Source organism: Odocoileus virginianus, chromosome 9, assembly GCF_023699985.2.
Source record: "Odocoileus virginianus isolate 20LAN1187 ecotype Illinois chromosome 9, Ovbor_1.2, whole genome shotgun sequence".
Taxonomy (NCBI): domain Eukaryota; kingdom Metazoa; phylum Chordata; class Mammalia; order Artiodactyla; family Cervidae; genus Odocoileus; species Odocoileus virginianus.
In genome coordinates this window covers 74,599,985-74,621,463 of record NC_069682.1, presented here as the reverse complement: position 1 = coordinate 74,621,463, position 21,479 = coordinate 74,599,985, and the positions used below count along the sequence as shown (strand labels likewise).

Below are 21,479 nucleotides of genomic sequence, written 5' to 3'. Positions count from 1 at the left end.
TGTTTCCAATGTTAGTAGGCAGAGTGGATTCGATTTCTATTTCCAACCCGGCACCCCCTCCCTGGGACTGAGTCACCCTTACCCAGCCTTGCCCATCAGTGTCATGGTGGGTAGAGTGGCGTCCGGGCCCCGCTGACTCTGGGCGAGGCTTCGTGGTTTGCTGTGGCCCATGAAGCCGAAGGGAAGGGGGGTTGTGGCTGGGCCCGTGTGATTTGGCCCATCTTCTCCCTCTCAGATGGCCTGTCATGAGAAGCACAGGCCCGTGTAGGTAAAGACCCAAGGAAAAACGAGCAGGCGCATGGAGTTGACCTGAGCCCAACCCAGAGGTAAAGACCCAAGGAAACACGAGCAGGCGCATGGGGTTGACCTGAGCCCAACCCAGAGGTAAAGACCCAAGGAAACACGAGCAGGCGCATGGGGTTGACCTGAGCCCAACCCAGAGGTAAAGACCCAAGGAAAAACGAGCAGGCGCATGGGGTTGACCTGGGCCCAACCCAGAGGTAAAGACCCAAGGAAAACGAGCAGGCGCATGGGGTTGACCTGGGCCCAACCCAGAGGTAAAGACCCAAGGAAAACGAGCAGGCGCATGGGGTTGACCTGAGCCCAACCCAGAGGTAAAGACCCAAGGAAAACGAGCAGGCGCATGGGGTTGACCTGAGCCCAACCCAGAGGTAAAGACCCAAGGAAAAACGAGCAGGCGCATGGGGTTGACCTGAGCCCAACCCAGAGGTAAAGACCCAAGGAAAAACGAGCAGGCGCATGGGGTTGACCTGAGCCCAACCCAGCAGAGCACAGTGACTCCCAGATCCATGAAAAAGAGCAAAGATTTGTCGTCAAGAGCCGTTGAGATTTTGAGGTTGTTACACAGCAAAAGCCAACACAGGAGACTATTAGTGAACGTCCTCAATTTACGATTTTCTACTGAATTGCCGTATCCCATATTTAGCATTTACCTGAATAAGTAAAACAATGTTTCCCCTACAATACCACTTTAAAATCACTTTCAACACAAGTATGATGAAAAAAATATTTGTCCTTATAAACTCTGAATGCAAATCCAACAGGTCTCGTCTTCACATCTTATCTTACCTCCTTTTCCTTCCTTTTTTTCTCTTTTTTTTTAATTTTTGTCCAGTTCCCTTTTTTAGAAACAGAAAGAAAACTGCCCAGAGGCCTCCCCACTCGGTCTCCCCAAGGCCTGTTAGTCTCCCTGTGTGCATCTTTGGTTAGAGGCAGCGTTTTCCCTGCTGGCTCTTAGACTCAGCGCATTCCAGAAGATTTGTGAGAGTAACAAAGTTCTGGAGATGCTTCAGCTTTTGAGAGAGTTTACACCTTTTCTTAAAGAGGATTCCATTCGTTTCTACCTGACTCTAAGTTACTATGTGTCTTCAGAAAGATCAGCAGAGTTCAGGTTAATTTGAAAGATTTGTATCTTGAAGGATCCATGAGAACTTAGAATTTTTTCAGTATTAAAAGTTCTTGCAAGTTAGTAAGTTGGCAGTCATCTTTACAGAGCTTCTTTCCACCTAATCCAGTGTAGACAGCATGCGTGCGTGCTAAGTCACTTCAGTCACGTCTGACCCTCTGCGACCCCGTGGACTGTGGCCCGCCGGGGTCCTCTGTCCATGGAATTCTCCAGGCAAGAATACTGGAGTGGGGTGCCATTTTCTCCTGCAGGAGATCTTCCCAACCCAGGGATCAAACCCAGGTCTCCTGCATTGCAGGCAGATTCTTTACCAGCTGAGCCACCAGGGTGTCTAGGGGTGAAAAAATAAAAGGGGGTTCTGTGACGCAGTTTGTTAGAGCTGGGCCTGTGAAGGGCACGTGGATATCATTCAAAGCCCTCGCGAGCCTGGGTTGCACGGCAGGCCCAGGGACAAGTGGAGCATGGATGGCAGCGGTTAGGAAGGAAGGCTCTGCAGTCTTCCTGCAGAATGTGGGTTAGAATCCCAGCTCCGTATTATCCCAGAGAATGAAAATGACCCAGACAAGTGACCTAACCTCTCTGGTCTTCTTTATAATGTGAGAGAATAACCGTGCTGGCCTTTTAGTACTATAAAGAATTAAATAGTACATGTTAAATAAAATAATGCATGTTAAGATACAGAAAATTAGCAAAGGGGAGAAGAAAGGGAGAGGGGACAAATTAGGAGTGTGGGATTAACAGATACACATACTATATGTAAAACAGATAAGCAACAAGGATAAACGGTATAGCCATATCCATTTTCTTATAATAACCTATAATGGAATATAATCTACAAGAATACTGGACCACTATACTGTATACCTGAAACTCACATAATATTGTAAAGCAACCATACTTCAATTTAAAAAGAAAAACAAAAAGAGTAATACATGTTAAGTACCTAACACATGTGAAAGTCGCTCAGTTGTGTCCAACTCTTCGCGGCCCCAGGGACTATACAGTCCATGGAGTTCTCCAGGGCAGGATACTGGGGTGGGCAGCCTTTCCCTTCTCCAGGGGATCTCCCCAAGCCAGGGACTGAACCCACGTCTCTTATGTCTCCCGCACTGGCAGGCGGGTTCTTTCCCGCTCACCCCACCCGGGAAGGCCAGCACGAACCAGAGGAGGTCTTAGAGCTCAGTCACAAGAGCAGCGTTTCTGCAGAGGCTTCAACAGTGCGTGATGGCAGCAGCAGCAGTTTCTGAGAGCAGCGGGGCCCCGCTGGGGAGTTTCCAGCTTCAGCATCACAGACACCCCTGCGGCATCCCGAGTGTGGCCTGTCTCGCTGTCCACCTGTCGCCTGAACTATGCTCTCAGCTCCCTCACTTGCCGCCAGTCAATTCCTGATCTGGTGCAGTTGGCCAGCAGTTTCTGTTGCTTGTAATCAATGAACTCTAATTGATAAACTCCCAAAGAGAGGAGCTCTGATGGGATCTACGGTCACTGGTCTTTACTGAGGACTCCAGCTGGGCAGAATTGGGGGCTGTATCAATGTAGACATCATTGCTTAGACTCAGACCTTGCACTCAGCTGAAAAGCCAGTTCAGATGTTTTTGGTCTAATAGTGCAAACCTTGTTTCCTTTAACCAAAAAGATGCCCCTACCACCAGCAGGGGAATTCTCCTTCCTTCTGAGAGCTTAACGGGTTCCAGCTGTGTGAGGGCCGGCCTTCGTGAGGGGAGGGCATGTGTCTCATGCCTGGCCAATCACAGCACCCTGTGACCTCGGCCAAAGGTATCAGTCCAAAAGCAAAGGTTAGCGAGATTATCCTATAAGGCAACGGACAGAGTTGCTGGTTTCAACAGAAATAATTGACAGTAAATATTTATCATCTCTACGGCAGCTCCTCAGTTCTGTAGTTCTAGCACAAGAGCAGCCGTGTGAAGGGAAAGTTGCTCAGTCGTGTCCGACTCTCTGCGGCCCCGTGGACTGCAGCCCACCAGGCTCCTGTGTGCATGGGATTCTCCAGGCAAGAATACTGGAGTGGGTTGCCATGCCCTCTTCCAGGGGATCTTCCCGACAGAGGGATCGAACCCATGTCTCCCACATTGCAGGAGAATTCTTTACCCTTTGAACTGCTCAGGAATCAGCCATAGATAAATATGTAAATGAGTGGAGCCATGTTCCAATAAAACCTGATTTACAGAAACACGCAAATGAGCCAGATTTGGTCCATAGACCATAGCTTGCCAACCCCTGGGCTAAAGGATGGGTATATGACCCAAGACAAGCCAATCAGGCACTTTGTAGATACTCAATAAAATCAATAATTATAGAAATTTGTATTTTAAAGTTTATTTCATTTAAAATATTTTATTGAAAGTATTTATTGCATTTTAAAGTAGTTTTTAAAGTTATTATAGTGTAAGGGTAGTAGGTAGGTGGCTGCTGCTGATAATAATAATAATAATAACTAATATACTTGATTCTTTACTGTCAGCCCCTTTACATATATTTCCCTTTAAATACTCAGAAAAACCATTCGAGTTAGGTAGAATTATCATCCTCATTTTACAGATGAGGAAACTGAGGCCTGAGGAGATTAGGAGACTTGTTCAAAATCACGCATCTCTGAAGAGCTGGACTCGGGTGAGACAATGCGTGTGAGATGTGTTCACGGACGCTCACACGGCGAGCCTCTGATCACTCTTCACTGACAGCATCGCAGCCATCACTGCCATCACCACCGATGCCTCTCAGGGGAGGGCAGGTTAGGTAGCCTTCCCAGACCAGGCCTCGGACCTGCTCTGGAAATGTCCAAGTTTAATAGGGAGAGAGGGGAAGCAGCAGTAGGAGCTGGCTTCCCCGCACCCTGTTGCCATCAAAGCCTTCGTGTCTCCTCCCTGCCTGCCTCCTGTCCCCAGCGATCTGCCCACCTCCTCCCTGCCCGCCTCCTGTCCCCAGCGATCCGCCCACCTCCTCCCTGCCCGCCTCCTGTCCCCAGCGATCCGCCGCCTCCTCCCTGCCCGCCTCCTGTCCCCAGCGATCCGCCCGCCTCCTGTCCCCAGCGATCCGCCGCCTCCTGTCCCCAGCGATCCGCCACCTCCAGCCAGGCTGCGGTTTCTCCAAAGTGCCATGTCTATTCCCTCTTTGCCTCATTTCTCTGTCTGCCTAAGACCGACTCTTCCTGCACTTCCGGGGTTACGAGTCTGCCTCTTACAGGAAGCTTTGCCTGACCACTGTGTGAGTCTTTATCATACTGTATGGAACTGTTTACTTATTTTTCCTCTTGACTACTCTGTGACTTCCTTAAAGGCTTACTGTGGCATTCCTAGAGGTCGATATAGCACCTCACACTCAGATGGAACCCAATTAATTTTTATTAAACAAATGAATGGTTCTAGAACAAGTGCTAGTAGAATATGTCAGAGTCGGGGAGACTGTGTGCCATAATATCAGTTCAGTTCAGTCGCTCAGTCGTGTCTGACTCTTTGAGACCCCATGGACTGTAGCCCACCAGGCCTCCCTGTCCATCACCAACTCTCAGAGTTTACCCAAACTCACGTCCATTGAGTCGGTGACACCATCCAACTATCTTATCCTCTGTCATCCCCTTCACCTACCACCTTCAATCTTTCCCAGCATCAGAGTCTTTTCAAATAAGTCAGTTCTTCACATCAGGTGGCCAAAATATTGGAGTTTCAGCTTCAGCATCAGTCCTTCCAGTGAATATTCAGGACTTATTTCCTTTAGGACGGACTAGTTTGATCTCCTTGCAGTCCAAGGGACTCTCAAGGGTCTTCTCCAACACCACAGTTCAAAAGCATCAGTTCTTCAGTGCTCAGCTTTCTTTATAGTCCAACTCTCACATCCATACATGACTACTGGAAAAACCAAAGCTTTGACTAGATGGACCTTTGTTGGCAAAGTAATGTCTCTGCTTTTTAATATGCTGTCTAGGTTGGTCATAACTTTTCTTCCAAGGAGCAAGTGTCTTTTAATTTCATGGCTGCAGTCACCATCAGCAGTGATTTTGGAGCCCAAGAAAATAGTCATTCACTATTTCCCATTTCCCCATCTATTTGCCATGAAGTGATGGGACCAGATGCCATGATCTTAGTTTTCTGAATACTGAGTTTTAAACCAACTTTTTCACTCTCCTCTTTCACTTTCATCAAGAGGCTCTTTAGTTCTTTGCTTTCTGCCATAAGGGTGGTGTCATCTGCATATCTGAGATTACTGATATTTCTTCCGACAACCTTGATTCCAGCTTGTGCTTCTTCTAGCCCAGCATTTCTCATGATGTACTCTGCATATATGTTAAATAAACACAGTGACAATATACAGCCTTAATGTACTCCTTTTCCTATTTGGAACCAGTCTGTTGTTCCATGTCCTGTTCTAATTGTCACTTCCTGACCTGCATACAGATTTCTCAGGAGGCAGGTCAGGTGGTCTAGTATTCCCATCTCTTTAAGAATTTTCCACAGTTCATTGTGATCCACACAGTCAAAGGCTTTGGCATATTCAATAAAGCAGAAGATGTTTTTCTGGAATTCTCTTGCTTTCTCAATGATCCAATGGATGTTGGCAATTTGATCTCTGATTCCTCTGCCTTTTCTAAAACCCGCTTGAACATCTGGAAGTTCATGGTTCATGTACTGTTGAAGCCTGGCCTGGAGAATTTTGAGCGTTAGTTACTTTGCTAGTTGTGAGATGAGTGCAGCTGTGACATAATGTATGGACACTATGAAAATGAACCTGAAAATGACAGTGGGCTGGGTGATTTCAATGTCACCAGAAAGGAATTGGAAACGCATTTTTCTCAAGAGTAGGTAAGATAGCTGAGCAGTCCAGGCCCACTATCCCCAGCCCCGCATCCTGAGGTTTAGAATGCTTATTCCGGGAAAGCATTCCTTTAGCATTCAGGAACTTACATGCCTGTGTGGGCCAGCCTGGGAATCGGAGGCTGTTTCCACCATAAAGGTCCTGATCCACATTGTTGCCTACACAGTATCCTCCTCCAATATTTCATTCTCGTCATTTCGAATTCTGATCCGTGCAGGGGAGGGGCTGGAGTGACGGAGGAGAAAGGAAAGGGGAAGAAGAACTGAGGATCTGTATCATGGTTATTTCCATTTTCAGCTAAGACTGTGTCCTAGTGCCTGCGGGCTGCCCAGGTGGCGCTAGAGGTAAAGAACCCACCTGCTGATGCAGGAGATGCCAGAGAGGTGGGTTCGATCCCTGGGTTGGGAGGATCCCCTGGAGGAGGAAATGGCAACCCACTCCAGTGTTCTTGCCTGGAGAATCCCATGGACAGAGGAGCCTGGCAGCCTATGGTCCATAGTGTCACAAAGAGTTGGGAGTCAGACACTACTGAAGCAACTTAGCACTAGTGACTATTTAACAAGCTTCTTTTTTTTTTTTTTTTTAATTTAAAAAGTTATATATTCTGACAAAGTGAAGTGAACTTGCTCAGTTGTGTCTGGACTCTTTGCAACCCTATGGACTGTACAGTCCATGGAATTCTCCAGGTCAGAATCCTGGAATGGGTAGCCTTTCCCTGCTCCAGGGGATCTTCTGAACCCAGGGATCAAACCCAGGTCTCCTGCATTGCATGAGGATTCTTTACCGACTAAGCCACCAGGGAAGCCCAGTGGCTCAGCTATATGTGCTATATATCCCTCATATGCTGATAGGGATATAAATTAGTATGGCCACATGGAAGTAGAGTTTGGCACTTCCTAGGAAATTTTAACATAAGCATATGTTCTGACCCAGGCATTCCTACCACACTGAATTTCTCAAACTTACCATGCATGAGACTCACCAGGGGATCTTGTTATTAGTAAAATGCAGATTCTGGGCATAGAGACACTTATACATATGAATCAGGAAATCTGTGCCAGAATGTTTGTAGCTACATTGCTCTTGATTACAAATTGGAGACCACCCGTCGTGAAGGTGTAGATGAAGTGTGAATATATTCACGGGGTGACAATGAACGAACCACAGCTGCCTGCAGTGATGTGTTGAATCTCACAGGCTTAAAGGAGCAAGGGAAGGAAAGTTAAGTCATACCATTCCATGAGTGGCAACACTAAGCAACATATTTAGGTGATGAAACGATGTTTAAATAATGCACAGAGTTAGAGACTGTGGAAACAGGTGGCTGAAGGAAGAAGAAGCTGATATGGAATGTGTGAAGGGCTCCTTCAGTGCTGAGAATCTTCCCTATCTCCCTATGTTGATGGTTATTCCTTAAATTGCACGTTTATGTTTTCCACATTCTTGTACATGTGCCAAATTTAAAATTTTCAAACTTAAAAGAGTGTGAAAAGGCATATAGCCAAGATGTCCGTCACTCAGACAACTGCATCACAAATACTGTTGTCGTGTCCCCAGAGAGAACTCATGTTACCCGCAACCTGGTCTCCTCTGCATTCACAAGTTTACGTGAGAATGTGCATATATGTAAATGTGTTAAATTTTATCACGATACTATTGCATGTGTGCATGCGTCTTGAAGAATATTCCATCTGTGCACAGAGAAATTATTTTTATGGTCACAAAGAATTTATTCCATTGTATGATATAACCATAATGTAGTAATTTTAAGTATTGACTTTTAACCATAAAGTAGTATGTGAACCTGCTCTCTATTTAAAAGTATATATATATATTACTGAGTATAATGCTCTCTTAGGCACATCTGTGGATATTTTAGGCTCTCCAATCCTTCCCCTCCCAAACTACTCCCTGCCCACATCTTCCTTAACTCACGGCCAGTATGCATGTGTGCTGTCTCTCAGTCCTGTCTGGCTCTTTGTGACCCTGTGGACTGCAGCCCACCAGGCCCCTCTGTCCATGGGACTTCCCAGGCAAGAAGACTGGAGTGGGCTGCCATGCCCGCCTCCAGGGGATCTTCCCGACCCAGGCATCAAACCTGCGTCTCCTGCAGCAGCAGGTGGATTCTTCACCCCTGAGCCGCCTGTGGGAACCCCACAGCCAGTGTGCATTCTGCCAAGGCATTTCTCCCCCGGACATTCGTTTCTTACCCCTGGAAACATGTGGGATTGAACCCGTGTTCATGTCCATGTGGGCCTCCCTGGCGGCTCAGCTGGTAAAGAATCCACCTGCAATGCGGGAGACCTGGGTTCAAGCCCTGGGTTGGGAAGATCCCCTGGAGAAGGGAAAGGCTACCCACTGCAGTATTCTGGCCTGGACAAGTCCATGGGGTCGCAAAGAGTCAGACACGACTGAGCGACTTTCACTTTCATGTCTTTGTAGGACTTGTTTTTCCTCCTCAGTGCAGTCTATCTAGAGCTCTAACCATGCCTATAACCATAAATCTGCCTGAGTACTTGTATTTGCTGCCTGATGTGGCTAAACCACAACTGATTCTAACCATTCCTCTCCTGTTGGGCATTCAGGTTGCTTCTCAAGGATTTTTGCTCTGACAGTGGTATTGCAACAAACATCCTTGGACCTGCCCGCTTGGCACATGTGCAGCCATTTCTCTGAAGAATCGATGAAAAGCAGAACTGACAGAATTGGCAGGGCGTATCTAAAGCCTCATCGCCAAATTGCCCTCACCAAAGGGACTATAAATATTCACACTCCCACTAGCAATGCATTAGAGGACTAATCTCCTTGCACTCTTACTAAAAGTAGATGTTACCAGTATTCTCAATTTTTATTGAGCTGATAGGTAAAAAACAAAGACTTTATGGTAAATATTCATTCCAATAATTGGGCTTCCCTGGTGGCTAAGTTGGTAAAGAATCTGCCTGCAGTGCAGGAGACCCAGGTTTGATCTGGATCTCAGGAAGATTCCCTGGGTCAGGAAGATCCCCTGGAGAAGGAAATGGTAACCTAGTCCAGTATGCTCGCCTAGGAAATCCCATAGACAGAGAAGCCTGGCAAGTTATAGTCCACGGGGTCTCAAAGAGTCGGACACAACTTAGCAACCAAACCACCACCACCCTTATAATTGGTGATGCTGAACGCCTCTTACACATTCGTTGCCCAGAATCTGCACTTAGCATGATCCCCAGGTCCGTCTTCGGCACGTTAAAGTTTGAGAAGCCCTGGAGTCGGAATCTGCTTTTTAACAAGGTCCCGAGTGATGCCCACGCACAGTGAGAAGTGCACTGGGCGAGGGAAGCTGGGCCGCAGCATTCCCCCTCTCCACTGACACGGGGCGTGCGTGAGTTTGTCTTGTCTGTTCAGACAGGATATAAAATAGTACCTCAGTGTATTTTTAACTTGTATTTCTTTCATCGTAAGTGAGCTTGGACCTTCTTTTCAAATTCTTATGAGCTATGTTTTTCTCCTCTGGGAGCAGTCAGAGAGAGAATTGTGTTTTTATTTATTTCTCTTAAAAAAGAAATTACTAGGCTAAATAAGTGAGTACTAGTACTTACTTACTAGAGAGAGAAACTGGCATGAAGGCATGAGAATATGCAACTCAGAAGGGTTGATAATGTCAGCACAGCTTATTTGCTTCCTGTTTATTCCCACATAAAACGAATATCTGTCTCGAGTTCACTGGAACCACGAAGTCTTTTTTTTTTTTTTTCGGTTGGTCATACCATGAGGCTTGTGGGATCTTAGTTCTTCAACCAAGGATCAAATCCAGGTCCTCAACAGTGAAAGCTCAGAGTCCTAATCACTGAACTTCCAGGGAATTCCGGGAACCACCAGCTTAGATGAGCGTTAGCTACTATTACAGGTAACTGTAACTCTTACCCCACTGTTACAATAACTGTTAACATTCAAGGCCTGCATCTGTAGCAGACACTGTTCCCTGTACTTTACATGCATGAAGTTCATTCACCCTCGCCGCCACCCTGGGTGTATTAGCCTCCCCATTTTATTGATGGGAAAACTGGGGCACAGGGCTTCTTTCTCAAGGTCACGTGGTCTCAGAGCCGGGATTCTCACCCCAGCTGGCCTGAGTACATGTGCTTAGTAATGGCAGGATGCCCACTCTGGAACCTTTGCAATGCTTTGTAAGGAGATACTGAGTGACCAGGAGAACTCTCCTGTATAATTCAGCAGTATGCATTATCTCTTGGCAAAATGCTTAAATTATCAAAATTACAGATATACTCCATTGTTCTTTTACAAAGTGACAAGCCTTAAAAACTAACTTTCTCTGTGAAGAAAGGGAACTACCTAACAACTATTTTTTAAAAAATCAAGACAAAAGTAATATATATAAAGAATGAGGAAGTAACTAGGGACTTCCCTAGCAGTCCAGCAGATAAAACTCCACGCCCCCAGTGCAGGCAGCACAGGTTTGAACCCTGAGAGGGGAACTTCCAGATGTTCAAACTGGATTTAGAAAAGGCAGAGGAACCAGAGATCAAATTGCCAACATTCATTAGATCATTGAAAAAACAAGGGAGTTAAAAAAAAAATCTACTTCTGCTTTATTGATGACGCCAAAGCCTTTGTGTGGATCACAACAAACTGTGGAAAATTCTTCAAGAGATGGGAATACCAAACCACCTGACCTGCCTCCCAAGAAATCTGTATGCAGTTTAGAAAGCAACAGTTATAACTGGACATGGAATAACAGACTGGTTCCAAATAGGAAAAGGAGTGTGTCAAGGCTGTATATTGTCACCCTGCTTATTTAACTTATATGCAGAGTACATCATGAGAAATGCTGGGCTGGATGAAGCACAAGCTGGAATTAAGATTGCTGGGAGAAATATCAATAACCTCAAATACAAAGATGACACCACCCTTATGGCAGAAAATGAAGAGGATCTAAAGAGCCTCTTGATGAAAGTGAAAGAGGAGAGTGAAAAAGTTGGCTTAAAGCTCAACATTCAGAAAACTAAGATCATGGCATCCAGTCCCATCACTTCATGGCAAATAGATGGGAATACAGTGGAAACAGTGAGAGACTTTATTTTTGAGGGCTCCAAAAATACTGCAGATGGTGACTGCTTCCATGAAATTAAAACACACTTGCTCCTTGGAAGAAAAGTTATGACCAACCTAGACAGCATATTAAAAAGCAGAGACATTACTTTGTCAACAAAGGTCCGTCTAGTCAAGGCTATGGTTTTTCCAGTGGTCATATATGGATATGAGAGTTGGACTATAAAGAAAGCTGAGCGCCAAAGAATTGATGCTTTTGAATTGTGGTGATGGAGAAGACTCTTGAGAGTCCCTTGGACTGCAAGGAGATCAAACCAGTCCATCCTAAAGGAAATCAGTCCTGAGTGTTCATTGGAAGGACTGATGGTGAAGCTGAAAATCCAATACTTTGGCCAACTGATGCAAAGAACTGACTCCTTGGAAAAGACTCTGATGCTGGGAAAGACTGAAGACAGGAGGAGAAAGGGATGACAGAGGATGAGATGTTTGGATGGCATCACCAACTCGATGGACGTGAGTTTGGGTGGACTCCGGGAGTTGGTGATGGACAGGGAGGCCTGGCATGCTGCAGTCCATGGGGTAGCAAAGAGTCAGACAAGACTAAGCAACTGAAATGAACTGAGGTAACTAAGATCTTACATGCCCAGAGACAAGACCAAAGAAAAAAAAGAAGTTCTAAAAAATAAAGTAACTAGTTTCCAAGAGGAACATGATATGGTGTGAATATTTGAAATGCAGTGTTTGGCCAGGATTCCTTTGTTAGGTGATTTTGTTGCTGAAAATAAAGAAAAGCTGTCACCTATAAAAAACCTCTATCTGCATGTTTAAACTTGGCAACAGAATTTCCTAATCTTTTTCAATATCTTCCACCTAAAAAGCTTCAGTGGGTTTGAAATCCACTTGTTACACATATAGTGGTGCATCATCTTTAGTTTAGTTTGTAGAGGCCCCAGGTTGATTATCAGGGAAGTTGAAAATTTATGAGCTGGATTTCAAAGAAAATAAAGAGTCAGTTTGTATTAACTGGTGAATGGGATTAAAAAGGAAGAACCGAAACTTAAGCATACCTAATGGTACTTTGCTTTTTTCTATATATTCTGTGAGGTTTTCTCCTCTTCAGTTTTTCAGTGATGACCCTGAAATTAAGCCACTAAAACTGAACATGGTACAGAGCTTTATTTAGGATCATAACTTTGAATGGATGTATCACAAAATACTAGAACAATGCCTTCAAAAAAGGAAACAAATTTTAATCTGTTGCTGTCATGATACTTGTAGAAAACATTGCTAATTTTTCACTTTGTTTTTTGTAGAAATATATTCAAGGATAATGCAAGTCAAAACCATAGTGAAATATCTTTGCACATCAATTTGATTGGCAAAAATTAAGACATCTGATAATATGGAGTGTGGGAAAGAAGGTGGCTCCACGGTCCCTCCTACTTTGCTGGGAAAGTGAGGCTGATGCCTCCACTGTTTCATCATTTCTTAGTCTCTTACAGTCCAACCAATGTATGCATTCATTTAAGAAACTGACACTTTTCAGAAAGATCGTAGCCGCATTAGTGAGAAGGCAAAGACTGGTAGACAACCCAAGCGCCCATCAACAGGAAAGCAGACAATTAAGACTGGAATATTACACATCAGTCAAAATGGTTGGATAACAGTGACAGTTTGGATGACCTAAGCAATATAATAAACGAGGGAGTAATTCCTGGGAGATGACATTCCCTTTTATTTTTTCTTTTCAGTATTTGTTGATGTGGAGCATTTTTTAAAGTCTTTGTTGAATTTGTTACATTGTTTCTGTTTTACACTTTGATTTTTTGGCCACAAGCCATGTGGGAATCTTAGCTCCCTGACCAAGGATCAGAGACACGCACCCCCTGCATTGGAAGGCAGCACCAGTGGACCGCCAGGGAAGTCACTACGTTCCCTTTTAATGAAGTTCTTAAAAAATTAAGATTTAAGGAATACGTGTAGGTACAAAAAAGAAAAAAACTTGCCAAGGGGAAAAAAAGGCAAAGAAATGAAGAATGGAGGGTTTAGGTTGATGGCTATTAAATTGGGGGAGGGGTTAAGGAAGGTATATGAGAAATGCAGGCCATGGTTAAGGTCCTGGCACGCCGGGGTTGCGTGTTCCCTGGTATTAATCATATCATAATAAGCCAAGGAACAAACAAGCAACCAAACAAATGCAGGCCAGCGACACATCACGGATGACAGCAGGACATGTACTGATACCAAAGATTGGGTAATCCAATTCTGTGACCTAAGCTGAAGAAATTATCTCCATCCAGAGCAAATACAAACACAGGCACACAGCTCGAGTGGTAGAGCGCTATCAGACCTCTCCCCACCTCCAGGATGCATGCATTTCCTCTTTCAACTTCCCCAGAGGCAACCCTAATAGCAGAAAGCAGAGAGGAACCAAAGAGCCTCTTGATGAAGGTAAAAGACGAGTGTAAAAACCTGGCTTAAAACTTAACATTCAAAAAACTAAGATCACGGCATCTGGTCTCATCACTTCATGACAAATAGATGGGGAAAAAAATGGAAAAGTGACAGACTTTATTTTCTTGGGCTCTAAAATCACTGTGGACAGTGACTGCAGTCATGAAATTAAGACACTTGCTCCTTGGAAGAAAAGCTATGACAAACATAGACAGCGTATTAAAAAGCAGAGACATCACTTTGCCAACAAAGGACCATCTAGTCACAGCTGTGTTTTTTCCAGTAATCATGTATGGATGTGAGAGTTGGACCATAAAGAAAGCTGAGCGCCGAAGAAAGGATGCTTTCGAACTGTGATGTTGGAGAAGACTCTTGAGAGTCCCTTGGACTGAAAGGAGATCAAACCAGTTAATCGTAAAGGAAACCAACACTAAACATTCACTGGAAGGACGGATGCTGAAGCTCCAATATTTAAGCTACCTAATGCGAAGAGCCAACTCATTGGAAAAGACCCTGATGCTGGGAAAGATTAAGGGCAGAAGGGGACGACAGAAGGTGAGGTGGTTGGATGGCATCATTGACTCAATGGACATGAGTTTGAGCAAACTCTGGGAGATGGTGAAAGACAGGGAGGCCTGGCGTGCTGCAGTCCACGGGGTCTCAAAGAATGGGACACAACTGAGCGACTGAACAACAAGAGGCAACAAGTGCCACCTCATAACCCTCCTGAGACATTCCAAAAGGACACAGACAAAACACAGCGCACGTGGGTGTTCTGAAATGGCTTTGCCTGTGTGTGTGCCCGGGGCTTCCCTCGTAGCTCAGTCGGTAAAGTCTGCCTTCAGCGCGACGCAGGAGATGCGGGTTCGGCCCCTGGGCCGGGAAGATCCCCTGGAGAAGGTGAGGGCAGCCCGCACCGGTGTCCTTGCCTGGGAAACTCCACTGACAGGGAGACTGGCGAGCTACAGCCCACGGGCCCGAAAGAGTCGGGCACGACTGAGCCACTGGCCCGCCACCGCCACCGCCCCCGTATGTGCACACAGGCGCACATCCCAGAGAAAACTGTAAGAGCTGCTTTTAAAAACGTCGGGGAAATTTAATCTTGAGTGACTTCACCCGGCCTTACACAGACCTCTTGACAATCAATCTACAACTTGATAATTAACGGGAAATTTGAGGAAAATTGAGCTCTGTCTTTGAGAAATATAAAAATGTGCTTCTCGCAGGCAGCCCCCTAGGGTTTGACAAGGGTAAACTTCACAAAAGGTGCATTACAGGATGAAGCGGAAACCGCTCGGGGCCGGACCAGCCGCAGAAGACAAGCTCACCCGCGGCTGTGTTAGAAACGGGGATTCCCAGGCCCCGCCCCCACGGGTTCAGCGCCGAACCTGAGTCTTTTTAACCACAGCCCCCACGTGACTCTCAGGTTCGGGCACGCTCCGGGCACAGCCCCGCCGGAAGTGACTCCCCAGCCGAAGAGCGCGAACACCTGGGGCTCGTAGGTGGCTTTCTGCTCCCGGTCGGATGTCGTTTACCTCGTGCCAGGAGGGGTCCCCTCGGGTCTCATCAAGACCCAGCCAGTCTGAGCGAGAACGCCAATTAGCTCAAGCCCCCGCCCCCAGGACCACGCCTCGGTCACCTGCCGGGCGGGGTCCGCCCCCTCTGGGCCCCAGGCTTCCTTTGTGGTCTCGGAGCCCGGGCGCCGGGCGAGGAGGGCGGAGGATGGGGAAGACGCTGCGTAGAAATACAGATTCCTGGGCCCTGCTGCCTGAAGCGAAAACTTGCGGAATCTGCATTTTTACCCGGCTCTTCCAGGACCCGTAGGTTCACCCTTCAATTGTAGCCTAATTTAAATTTTAAATTCGAATGCGCAGCCACGAGTGGAGGGCGTGCTTCCCAACCTTGGCTGCACTTCAGAATAACCTGGGGAGTTTTTTTAAATATACACACCAATGCCCAGGGTTCAGTCCAGACCAATTAAGCCGGAATCTAACAGCGCTGCCTGGGCGGCAGCCGCCTCACCTGGGAGCTCGTTAGAAATACAGAAGCTCAGGCACCACCCCAGACCCACTGAGTCAGAATCTGCATTTTAACGAGATCCCCAGTGATTCGCGCGCACTTTAAAGTTGCAGGAGAGCTGTGCTTCTAAAATTTTAATGGGTAAACGAACCACCTGGGGACCTCGTTAAAATGCAGACACGGTTTCTCAAACCTTAATGTGCATGCGAATCACCTGGGGAGCTTGTTAAAATGCAGATTCTGATTCCACGGGTCTGGGGTGGAGCCCGAGAGTCTGCATTTCTAACGAGCTCCCAGCCGGTGCGGGCTGCCCGGGTGCGCCCCGCGCTTCCCCGAGAGTCCCGAGGTCTTGGCTGCCGGCCAGTCCGCCGCCGGGGCTCCTGATAAACCGTCCCGCTGGGTTGAGGAGTAGGATTGCCGGGACGTGCGCGCTCCGGCCGAGCCGGGTTAATTCCCGAACTCCAGGAATTGGCTGTGTGAGGCTGGCCGCTCGCAGGGAGTCGCCAGAGCCCCGATCCTCACGCCATGTCGCGGCGCAAGCAGGCCAGGCCCCAGCATCTCAGCTCCGAGCAGCCTCAGCCGGCGATCCGGGAGTTCCCCGAGGCGGCCCGGGAGGCGGCGGGGGAGCCGGGTGAGTGGCGCCGCGGATCCCGGGGCTAGGGGCGGTTTTCTCGGACTTTCCGCAGACCCGCGCAGGTGCGAGGTCCCGGCCATCAGGCTCGGGGGGGCGGGGGGTGGTGGCGGTGAGGCTGCCAACTCTAGTTCTGGGGCTCAGATCTTGTTACCCTTGCCTTTGTAAGTTACACACACACACCCTTGTAAATTGACCCTTCTCGGGTAGATTCTGTCGCTCCCCGAGTCGCTCTCTTGCAACCACTCCTACCTCCCAGCCCCCCAAGCGCTATTCGATGACGGTTCATTCCTCGGACACCTTGGAAGGATGCTCTGAGATCCCTCTGGAGGCAGCCTTCGGCGTGCCGGGCCTCCTTGGCGCCGGGCTGGGGATGTGCGCCTCGGAGGTGGGCGTTCCGATATCCCAGGCGTCTTCCTGGGTGTTGGCGGGGAAATGTCCGAGCTTCTGCCTGGCCCTGGGGAGAGGTGCTAGAGCGGAGGCACTGCGACCAACCGTCCTCCTGGAGGTCGAGGCCGCTAGGGACCGGAGCGGTGGCCCCCGAGATAAAGCGGTGGCGCGTGCAGCGTGTTAGGGGTGAGCGCTGGGAACGCACAGGGCTGGGAGGGGCCGGGGTGCTGCCCGGGGACGGCCTCTCGGCGGGGGGCACCGTCGAGGAAAACTCCGGAGGCTTTGAGCGAGCGGTAGAGACGGCAGAAGGCGATAGCGAGGCTGGAGCTGGGGCGGGGGCGTCCGACGGAGGTCTGAGAAGGGACGGGGGTCCCGGGCTCCAGTAAGGACTTCGACTTTTACTCTGAGCGAAGTGGCGCCATGGTTTGGGGGCAGGAGCGGGGTCAGCGCGGTGGTGGGGTGTAGGGTTAGAGGGGTTCCGGGAGAAGCTTGGAGACTCTGGGCTACCCTGAGTGCCCCAAGGCAGCCTCGGCTTCCGAAGACCCTGCGGGTGGGGAGCTTTGAGAACCCTCTGGATTCTTCCGGCTCCCACCCCACGCTCCTGGAATCCCAGGGGTGGAGTGGAGTCGGGGAATCTGCATTTCTAAGGCCCTTCCCCTTGTGATTATCTTGTCCTCAGATAAGACCATGTAGATTCCTATTTCAGGTCTCTCCTCCCCACCCCTCCCACCCACCCCCGTGGAGAGTTGCTACCTTTTGCTTAGCCAGAAGCTGGTGAGAGGAGCCCTCACTGGAACTTTCTCCCCTTCTCCCTCCTTCCCTCCCCGCCCCCGGGCCCCCCGCATTTTCCTGGCTCCGAAAGGGAGAGGTGGGATCTGGTCTCCTCTGCGAGAAGGGCCAGACCTCCAGCAGCAGGTGTCTGGTGGGCTCTGACGACCACACTGCCCCCAGGGAGGCGGTGAGGAGAGAACCAGCTTAACAGAGCCGCTCCTAAACTCGTGGTTTGTGTGTGAAAGTGAAGCTTGGCTGGGTGAAACTTCTGCAACCCAAACACCCCGTCTCTGTGCTCAAGGTCTAGAGTGCGGATAGGCAGGAAGAACCAGGGTCTTCCTGGGAGTGGGGCAGGGCTGCCGATCCTCTGTAAAAAAGAGTTGCGGGGGTACTGGAGATGCTAAGTCTTGGGGGGGGGGCGATAACATAAGACTGTTCTTGAAGGAACACAGGCTGTTCAGAGTGAGTGCTATGGGCTGCTTTTTACCCCTGCAAACAGCGCTTGGAGGGCAACCTCCTGGAGCCTTGCTCTCTGTTTGCAGGGGTTGGGGAGGCTGTTGTGTGGCTCGGGGGGGTGCCAGGGCCCCTCAACACCAGCCCCCGCTGCAGAGAAAAACAGACCTGTAACCGACGTTCCCCTGCACTTGCCTCAGGTCTGTTCTGATGTTGAGCTAGAGCCCCCCCCCCCCTTTATAAGGTTGTGCATGGGTGTGTCTGGGGGGGGGGTCAGTTGCTAAGTGTCTGACTTTCTTAGGCCCCGTGGACTGTAGCCCACCAGGATCCTCTGTCCATGGGATCTTCCAGGCAAGAAGACTGGAGTGGGGTGCAGTTTCCTTCCATTTCCTCCTCCAGGGGATCTTCCCGACCTAGGGATCAAACCCACATGCCTGCTTCTCCTGCACTGGCAGGCGGATCCTCTACTAGGAAGCCGTTTTTAAGGTTGGGCTGCTGTTAATTTGCAGGTGTCGTTGCAACTCATGTAGCTTCTGGAGGAGATAGTGACACAGGTCAGTTGGTAGACTTCAGTCACCACCAGAGAGAAACTGAGGCAGGAACACAACCTTACCAAAAGAACACCAGCAGTTTCTCAAAAGCTTCGAAGGGCCACTGTGCTACCCTTGAGTTCTCACCATCCTCCTCCAGTCTAGAAGGGTCTCTGCCCCAGCTGCGCCTGTCTCGGGAGAGCAGGCTTCCCACCTTCCTTCCTTTCCTGGAAGAAGGAGGTCGCCTCTGAAGCTCTGCCGTTTTCTGCCTGGGTGACCCTTTGTAGCCTTGGGCACAGTTTTCTGAGAGCTTTAACCCGAAAGTCTCCCTTCTGCCTGCCTTCACATTGGCACTGTGAGCTGCTTCCCTCTCCCTGGGAATTTGGTGGCTCATGTCTGCACACATCAGTGGATACAACCAAGAGCATTTGTATAGTGCTGACTCAGAAGGTTCTTTTACGAAAGTATGTTAAGGAATTTAATATTTGTCTAAACCTGGAAAATGGGGACCAAAATCCTCATTTTATAAATCTGGAAACCGAGGAACAGGAAAGTTGAGGAACTCCACCAGGGTCACACCGCTAATAAAGAATAGAATTGGAATCTGGAACTTATCAGCTGGCTTCCCAGGCAGTTTCGTAAACCATTGTGCTTCACAGCCTCCTACTTAGCTTTCCAGTCTTAGCTTTTCAGCTTTCCAGTCTTAGCTTTTCAGCTTTCCAGTCTTAGCTTTTCAGCTTTCCAGTCTTCCTTGGTTTCAGTGGGATTAAAAACCCTCATGAGTTTAATGGCTTTCTTTCTTTAACATGCAAAGTGCTAAACAATGCAAGGTTTCCTCTTCCTCTGAGAGGCACAGTGATGGACTTCAGATCTGCCAAGTGTGGGCTCTGATTCACAGAGAACTTCTGCCCAGCAGCCTTGAGCAGCGTCTCTGAGCCCGGTTCCCTTCCCGCTGCTGCTGCTAAGTCGCTTCAGTCGTGTCCGACTCTGCGACCCCATAGACTGCAGCCCCGTCTATGGCTCCCCCGTCCCTGGGATTCTCCAGGCAAGAACTCTGGAGTGTGGGTTGCCATTTCCTTCTCCAGTGCATGAAAGTGAAAAGTGAAAGGGAAGTTGCTCAGTTGTGCCCGACTCTTAGTGACCCCATGGACTGCAGCCTACCAGGCTCCTCCGTCCATGGGATTCTCCAGACAGGAGTACTGGAGTGGGGTGCCAGTGCCTTCTCCATCTCTTCTCACAGAAAGTCCCAAAGCGTGGCCCCCTAGACCAGCAGCATCAGCTGGGAACTTGTTAGAAATGAAACACTGCCAGCTCCACTTGGGACCTCCAGAGGGGGAGCCAAGCCACCTGTACCTTAACAAGCCCTTCAGGTGACCGTGATGATGGGTAATTTGAGAAGCTCTGGCTTGGAGTTGTGCTTCTGACTTGATGTGCATGGGCCTCACCTGGGGATCTTGTTAAAGCACAGACTACGTCTGAGAGCTGGGCTCTGCCTTTCTAACAGGCTCTTGGATCATGCTGGTGTTAGTACTCTGAGGGCCACCCTTTGAGTTATCAAAGGCTTAGAGAGTAGTATGAGGTTGGCGTGCAGGTTCCTGGGCTCACCCCCTCCCCAGTTAAGGTGGATGAGGCTTTGGAGACTACATTTAACCCACAGTTCAGGTGATTCTGATGTTGCGTTTGGGGGGGTTCCGTGCATCTTTGGATGTTCAGCAGCGTCCCTGGCCTCTACCCACTAGACGCCACTGTCACAAACGTGTGCACACAATCGTGACAATCAAAAGTGTCCCCAGGTATTGCAAAATGACCCCCAGTTGAAAGGCATAGGCCTACGTCCCGTGTTCAGTCCCCGTGAAGGGGCGTCAAGCATCGCAGCTCCTTGGATATGGCACCTGCAGTCCTTTAACCGAAGCCCTGCAATAGCATTGACACAGTGGAGGCTGGACCTGTGCCGGGAATTTACATAGTGCATCTCTTCTTACCTGGAGGCAGGTCAGTGATGCCTCTCTACAGATAAGTAAACCGAAGTTCAGAAACGTTCAGTAAGCTGCCGGTAATCACACAGCTGGCATGTGACTGCGCAAACCCTACACCCTCATCAGCGTGTTCTGCAGCTTCTGTGATAAGAAGGTTTGCTTTGACCGATCTGTCAAGGAAGGCAGAATCCACCTTCTGTGTTGCCCACTCACTGAGTCATGTCTGACTCTTTGGAACCCCATGGTCTTCAGCCCACTAGGCTCCTCTGTTCATGGGATTTCCCAGGCAAGGATACTGGATTGGATTGCCATTTCCTTCCCAACCCAGGGATCAAACCCGCATCTCCTGCTTGGCTGGCAGATTCTTTACCACTAAACCCCCTGGGAAGCCTGGGATCAAAAGTCCCTGATCCTGGGCTGTAATTCATAAACCAGTTAATATGTTTTTCTTTTCAGACTTAAAATATTGACAGCACCTCCTTTTACCTGGGTCTTAAATCTATTTGGAGAGAAATCACTTTATAGTCTTTGAGGAGCACTTGGTCTTTGTTGTAGAAGTTTTTAAAGTTTCCTATTAGATTGAACCATATGAAATAATCTGGCGATTTTGACCGACAGAAACTGCAGTAACACCTGGGTCAGCCTTGCTGACAGAGGGTTATGCGATGAGCTTCATGAACCAGGGGCTCAGTTTCAACCACTGGTGGCCGACCTTGTTTCTTCTACAGCCGTTGCCCTGCCCTAGATTATTTTGATGCACATCAGACATCTACAGTCTACACAGAGCCATCCCCAAACTGCTAGAACACGGCTTCCCACGTGGCTCAGTGGTAAAGAACCTGCCTGTCCATGCAGGAGAGTCCAGTCCAATCCCTGGGTTGGAAGATCCCCTGGAAGAGAGTGTGGCAACCCCACTCTAGTATCCTTGCCCAGAGAATCCCATGGACAGG

The 21,479-nt window shown here is 48.6% G+C and overlaps 1 protein-coding gene across 2 annotated transcripts in view; it reads left to right on the top strand.

Annotated features, from left to right (window-relative positions):
- ZFP64 (ZFP64 zinc finger protein) overlaps positions 1 to 21,479 on the top strand; it is a 73,668-nt gene that overhangs the window by 38,608 nt on the left and 13,581 nt on the right. The window contains exon 1 of one of the 2 annotated variants that reach the window (XM_020888944.2): positions 15,484 to 16,409. The exons of the other annotated variant lie outside the window; for it this stretch is intronic. Within the exon in view, the coding sequence (XP_020744603.2) occupies positions 16,304 to 16,409 (106 nt within the window). The 5' untranslated portion in view covers positions 15,484 to 16,303. Of the gene's footprint in view, positions 1 to 15,483; positions 16,410 to 21,479 lie in introns of those variants that run through there. 2 annotated transcript variants of the gene reach the window in all.